The 6,841-nt window shown below is 38.8% G+C and overlaps 1 protein-coding gene across 1 annotated transcript; it reads right to left on the reverse strand.

Moving 5' to 3' along the window:
• Positions 1-384: 384 nt before the first annotated feature.
• Positions 385-2,493, reverse strand: mrps16 (mitochondrial ribosomal protein S16). The gene is made up of 3 exons (XM_021569429.3): positions 2,306-2,493; positions 1,268-1,534; positions 385-1,056 (listed from the first exon to the last, which is right to left on the reverse strand). Exons 1-3 carry the CDS (start codon positions 2,316-2,318, stop codon positions 935-937), a joined length of 402 nt encoding a protein of 133 aa, XP_021425104.3. The 5' UTR covers positions 2,319-2,493; the 3' UTR covers positions 385-934.
• Between the last annotated feature and the right edge of the window lie 4,348 nt (positions 2,494-6,841).

Consider the following 6,841-nt stretch of genomic DNA (forward strand, 5'->3'; position numbering starts at 1 on the left):
TTTCTCATGTGTTTTCGTTCTACTTGACTTTGTTTTATTGTACTACTGATATTGATTACTGCATTGTTTGGAAAGAGCCAGCAAGAAAGGCTTTTCACTGTACATGTGACAATAAGCACTTGAAACTTGATACAAATGCTTTACTTTCCTTGTTGGAACAGCAGTCTCTCGTCAATTGAGAATGTAATGCATTAAAATACTTGCGTTAAAGTATTTGAAGTGTCACCATGAACTGTCCATTAAGATCGTTTCACCAAGAAAGTCCTAGGGATGGTAGGCAATAAATGTGACATTGAACAAAAGGGAGGAAGTTAAATCATTGTCGATCCTGTCAACATACCCACCCACCCATTGTATTACTCTCCTGTGTTAGAGGAACTTAAATATTGCATCAAACAGTTTAATGATTTACCAGTGGCCTTTTAACATTACACAACTAGGTACATTCATATTTGTTTTACCTTGGAAACATGTCAGTTGTGGAATATCTGTAAACACAGCCAAACCATAAACAAACAAAAAATACTTGCTTTGACCATCAATTGATAAGCGACTGAGCTATTGCAAAATCCCCTACTTTCTGAAAACAGTATTCAAAGCATTCATTGAGCAAAGTGGCATTTAGCAAATGTTACTCCAAAAAAAGGTATGATTTGGAAAGACTGAAAGTATCCCAAACACATTGGTAATTTATAACGTGAACCACACTTAAGTGTTTATTAAACAAATGCATTGCTATAAAGATGTGAATACACTGGTTCCATAAAAAAGGAAAAGCACTGCTTCTGAATATCCATAGTTACACATAGAACAAAGGCTTTCACTGGAAACAGTCAGCCTTTTGGGAGGGGGATGGCATATATGGCTGTCCTTCGTGCACATTGCCCACATCCTGCTACGCTTGACAGTCCCACACGTTCCAACACTGCAGCTCTCATAGTTCCTGCTGCTTAACTACCTCCTCCGGAGCTGCTCCTTCTGCTTGTTCTGCCATGACCCTGCGACGCTCTGCCTCTGTTACCGTCATGGGATGCAGGGGGAAGAACCCAGCAAGTCCTACAGGAACAGAGATGGGAGGGATGACAATAACTTAGACCACATATATTCCAAGGTAGCATTGAGACTATAGTGGAGGTATTGAGTACAGTTAAAAGTTAGTTTATTAACCTGTGATTTAGGTGTATTTTGCATGATGTAGGCCTTACATTGGTTGTTTCAATAAACATGGAAAGTGTGTGTTTTCAGGGTGGGTGTAGACAGAACACACCTAAAAGTTTGGCCACAGGCTTCGTTGGATGTGCACCACAGCCCATCCAGTACTTGATCCGGTCGGAGTTGAAACTGACCAGTTTCTCATTGTAGATGTTTGGCAGGGGGTCATAAGAGCCCAGTTGTTCTATGTATTTACTGTCTCGTGCTCGCTTGTTGTAAGCTGCCACAATGCGGTAGAAAGGTCTGTTAGACTGTTTGTGGCCAGCCATTGCCAATCTGATGACAATGTGTCCTCCATGGTATGTCTTCAGTAGGAAGGATGCTGTAAGAACACAACAAAATCTGAATGTATTGTTTTATTAAAAAAGGTACAATGCATATGCAATTAAATTGCCTGATTTTTTAACATTTAGAACAGTAATTGAATTGGGATGTTTTCTCTAAAAAGAAATCAGTATGAACAAGTATGTCATTAGTTGTTTGGTTGGTAAGTCATTTTCATCACTAGAGTCAGTCTTAGGTCAATTCACAGTCAGTTTGTCATGTAAATAGTTTGAACGTTACCAGGTGCTAAGGCGGGTTAATTAGGGATTCATGAAATGTTTATGGCAAACGTCAGGCCGCACAACACATCAGTATCTGCAATATACTCGAAACCTTCACGGTGAAATATGCTGTTTAAACATAATGTGAAAATCATCGAACAGTATTTCACGTCTGGACAATAAATCATTAGCGCGTCATTTATTTATTTTTAATCAAAGTAACCAAGAGAATACTAATTAGCTAGCTATAACCCTATCCCTGGACCGATAGCTACCTACCTAAAGACTTGCATACCATCCCATAACGTAACTCAATACCTAGCTATGATGTAGCTACGTATCTGTTTTGAATTCCATGAAAGGGACATAAGGCTACTTATTAGAAATATCATAGTGTTAGCTATACCAATCACTGAGGCTAGCCTAGCTAACTACACAGTAACGTTACAGCAACATCGTGCTAACGTATAGGCTTACTACTACCACTCCTGCTTACTAGCTAGCCCATGTTGACAGTGTTAGCTAAATAGCAAGCGGATCATACTTACATAGACGGACCATGTTTATGTATACGCTGCAAAAGAGGTCAAACGAATATGTAAAAGCTCAATAACGTTCTCTATATTACGCAAAGCCGTACTTGCACAGCCATTTTTAAACAGGAAGTGATGTTCCTTGAAGCGTTTCCTCTCATTTGTGTTACTGTCCACCAGATGGCGCAAGTGGACTACGCTGCACTGTCCGAGCTCTTGAAGGGCGTTATAAACACGAGAACAAGGATATTTTTGCATGTAAAGTTGTACAGTTTACGATTATGATAGTTTTAATGGATTTAAGATACAGTCACACACGTCTAATATATTTTTTTATAGAAACATCATGGCCCAGGATTTGTATCAAAATCAATACATATTGATTTAAATATTTATATTGCCTATCTAATGTAATGTTCAGTTATTTTTCAGGCATTAACAATTTCAAATACATACATTTGTTGAATTGTAGTATGCTATCAGGTCTGGTAAAATGAAACAGAGACTCTAAAAGTATACTGTATTTATTTGAGTAAAGGAAAATTGTGTAATTATTTGTGATGGATTGCAATTATAAAAGATGTTCAAAAGGTGGTTAATGCCTCTGATATGATTTTCATTTAAAAGTCAGACCAATGCAGTTCTCTCCTCATTCTAGATGTCTTTAGATGATTACACAAGTTATACTCTCGTTCCAGCAACTGCAACAGCCGGATAGAAACATTGATTTCCTGAGAGTGACCCATGAATAGAGGGTTCAGTGCTTTGCATGATGTACACCGGGTGCACTGATATTTGTTCCCTTTGGGAGCCCCACTCCGTCGCTGTTGGAACATGGTGATTTCACACTCCTGTTGTGGAGAGATGCTGTTCCTGTGTGTGTGACAAACACATGGTTTTCTCTGAGGGGTCAGACTCAGATAGCCCTTTGTCTCGGAATGAACACATAGTTATATTTGATAACAGATACTACATACAGGTAACTGCCAAAGTAAAGGAAACACCAACAGTCTTAATAGGGCGTTGGGCAACTACGAGCTGCCAGAACAGCTTCAATGCCCTTTGGCATAGATTCTGCAAGTGTCTGGAGCTCTTGGACGGATGTGACATTCAACCATGAGAAATTCCATAATTTTGTGTTTTGTTGATGCTGGTGGAAAACGCTGTCTTGGGCACCGCTCCAGAATCTACCATCAGTGTTCAATTCAGTCTGATGAATTTGCAAGATCACTTTTCTTTCATTTCGATTTTGTCACAAATTAAAATGTGGCAGATTGATGTTTCAGCAACACCGTCCAGCTGGCGACTGAGGTCAGTTTGCAGGTGCCTGGCCCACCACAAGAAGTCACTAGAGTGCAATGGGACAAGGAAATCTCAGCCGGCCAAACCCTCCCCTCGGCCAATTGTGCGCTGCCTCAGCCTGGGATTGAACCCGGGACTGTGGGCCCGGGGCTCAAGCACTGTGATGCAGTGCCTTAGACCACTGTGCCACTCAGGAGGCCACTAGTGACCCAATAATTTAATCCGGATGCATTTCAGTAAAGATTTGGGGTGAAAATGTACAAATGCATTTGAAATAAGACACTTTACCAAAAACTAGACATCTTTGTCCTCAGAATTATAGTTGATTTTAGCAGATGCATCATTGTTTTGTAACTCAATTTGCTACAGACATCACGTACCACACACACACCCTTTAACCCCCTATACTACTTTGAGACCCCTCTTTCCAAGTCACTGAGGTTTCTTCTACCCATGGTAGTCAAAACAATGGGCAACTGGGCATTTTATACATCGTCCTAAGCATAATTTACTCAACTCTTTCCTTCATTTTGGCAGTTACTTGTATGTCCAAAAGACATAGCAGTGACTCCTGTACTGTTATACGTTCCGATATTACTGTGTGGCCTACTCGGTCACAGGAATTTGAAAGAAAACTGTTTTGCTTATGTGAACATGTTTGTCATTTTCTCATCCTTCCTACACTATTTATAGAAAAAAAAGAGAATAATGTTGGGGATATATTTTTGACGGAGTGATCTACATGTCGATCCCACTTGGCAAACACTGGTTGAATCAATGTCTTTTTTTCTCACGTCATTCCAACAAAAAAATGCAATGTGAAGAGAATGAATCAACCTGGAAACTGATTGGATTCGCAAAAAGTCATCAATGTAAGGGAATGTTGTATTTTTTTTCACCCAACTTCACAAATCCAATAACATGGTGAAATGTTTGTTGTTTTCATGTTGAATTCACCTTAGTGAACTCAACCAAATGCAAATCAAAACTAGACATTGAACTGAAGTCTGTGCCCAGTGGGATCATGTCATCATCAGTGGTGGAAAGTCCTTAAGTAAAAAAAACTTTAAAGTACTACTTAAGTCGTTTTTTAGGGTATCTGTACTTTACTTTACTGTTTATATTTTTGACAACTTTGACTTCACTACATTCCTAAAAAAAATGATGTACCTTTTACTCAGTACATTTTCCCTGACACCCAGAAGTACTCATTACATTTTGAATGTTTAGCAGGACAGGAAAATGGTCAAATTCACGCACTTATCAAGAGAACATCCCTGGTCATCTCTACTGCCTCTGATCTGGCGACTCACTGAACACAAATGCTGAATTATGTGTGAGTGTTAGCGTATGCCCCTGGCTATCCTTGAATTTAAAATAAAAAACAGTTGTGCCATATGGTTTGCTTAATATAAGGAATTTGAAATGATTCATACTTTTACTTTTACATTTTCTTTTGATACTTACGTATATTTAAAACCAAATACTTTTAGACTTTTACTCAAGTAGTATTTTACTGGGTGACTTTCCCTTTTACTTGAGTGATTTCCTATTAAGGTATCGTTACTTTTACTCAAGTACGACAATCGAGTACTTTTTCCACCACTAATCATCATTACATGGTACAACATTTCAAAATCACCCATTGCCGTCAATTGAATTAGCTTTTGGATAATATCTGTTTGTGGAATAGATGATTCTGTATTTAGCTGTAATGTTATTAATGTATCTTATTTATGTGCATTTCCATCATATTAATATAATTATTTTACACCTAGTGACTGGATAGCATGTTATTGTTTGGTTATTATTTAGATATTGTATGAGACACGACCACACATGCATTTTGGTTTGAATATTATTCAATAAATGTGTACTTCTAAAGTACATAACCCAAAATGATGCACGTTAGATCATTTGGTTAACCAGTTCATTTGCAATCCAAGAGGCCCAGTCATGTGCAGTTGTTGACGGCCATTAAAGGACTAGAGATGGTATTCAGGGTAACAACGTCATAATTACGCTGACCACTGTTCTGTGCAATTTAAAAAAAATGAATAGGCACTTTTCACAGTTTGACAGCAAGCAAAATGCATCTTACATGGTGAATCTGCAGTGCGTGATTAACTTAACACTGACATTGATTCCATTGGAAGCTGATACTCTCATGAGGACCCCATGCTCTTTGGGACACCAAGACGAGTTGTTCCTGCTGTAATCGTCTGTGACTGTTCAGTTAGAGACGCTCAGATGACCAGTTAATGTACCAGGAAAGAGTTAGAAAGGATCACTTTAAGACAAGGCCTTAAATTAAATTAATTGTATATGTCACGATAGAATTTGTCCACCAAAATAAATTATGATCATGTTTGAAAAGCTGATAATGGCTGCAAATAACACAGTGTGTAAATGCAGTTAACTGTAAAATATACCCAAGCTAAAATATAGCTAAGACTTAAAGGTCCCCTCCGGTGGATTGGACCAGACATTGGGCTTGATGAAAAGACATGACTCAATGGTCTCCCAGAAAGAGTGAACAGCCCATGCCGACTCAGAAAACAGATAGGTGGGTGAACTGACTCCGCGTAGGACCAGTAAGCCAGTTTCACACGTTCAATGGGATAATGTTTTAACCAGAATTTCTTTGCCAAATATGCATTTTATCAGGCAGATTATTGATGAGAGGGGGTGCCAAGGAGGCCAGATGAAGCTCCACACTCTCCCATGACGCCAATTAGATTGTCTGTTCTGCTAACATTTGCGTTTCACATCTTGACAGAAACCACCACATTGTCTTCAGTGTGATTTACAAGACATTTTAGAGTTACATTTTAGTGATTTACCTTCTTATCCAGAGCAACTTACATGAGCAATTTGGGTTTAAGTGCCTTGCTCAAGGGCACATTGACAGAATTTTCACCATCCGGCTTTCGGTTAGTGGCCCAAAGCTCTTAACCACTAGGCTACCTACCGCTCTGCAATACGATTCCATTAGATTTTCTCTAAGTTTGTGCGCTACGGGAGCTTGAACTGAATCAGGACATCATCGTCTACAGAAAAGGACAGAAATAGATAATTATTCTTTTGGAACATAGTCACATTTTTGAGGTTCCATATTTTTATAACTTTACTGGAGAAGTATTCAGATCCAAATCCATGTCTCTATATATGGCCGAGACCTGAACGTTAAGTTAGTCTCATTAGAAAGAATCCCTGTCATAACCAAAAAAAACTCCTCAACCTTGTAGA

Source organism: Oncorhynchus mykiss, chromosome 17, assembly GCF_057628025.1.
Source record: "Oncorhynchus mykiss isolate SJ-2025 chromosome 17, ASM5762802v1, whole genome shotgun sequence".
NCBI classification, from domain to species: domain Eukaryota; kingdom Metazoa; phylum Chordata; class Actinopteri; order Salmoniformes; family Salmonidae; genus Oncorhynchus; species Oncorhynchus mykiss.

Coding starts and splice junctions, on each gene's coding strand:
- mrps16 (XM_021569429.3), bottom strand. Junction 1,057..1,267: donor GCCTGTGGCCAAACTTTTAG/GTGTGTTCTGTC, acceptor CTGTTCCTGTAG/GACTTGCTGGGTTCTTCCCC.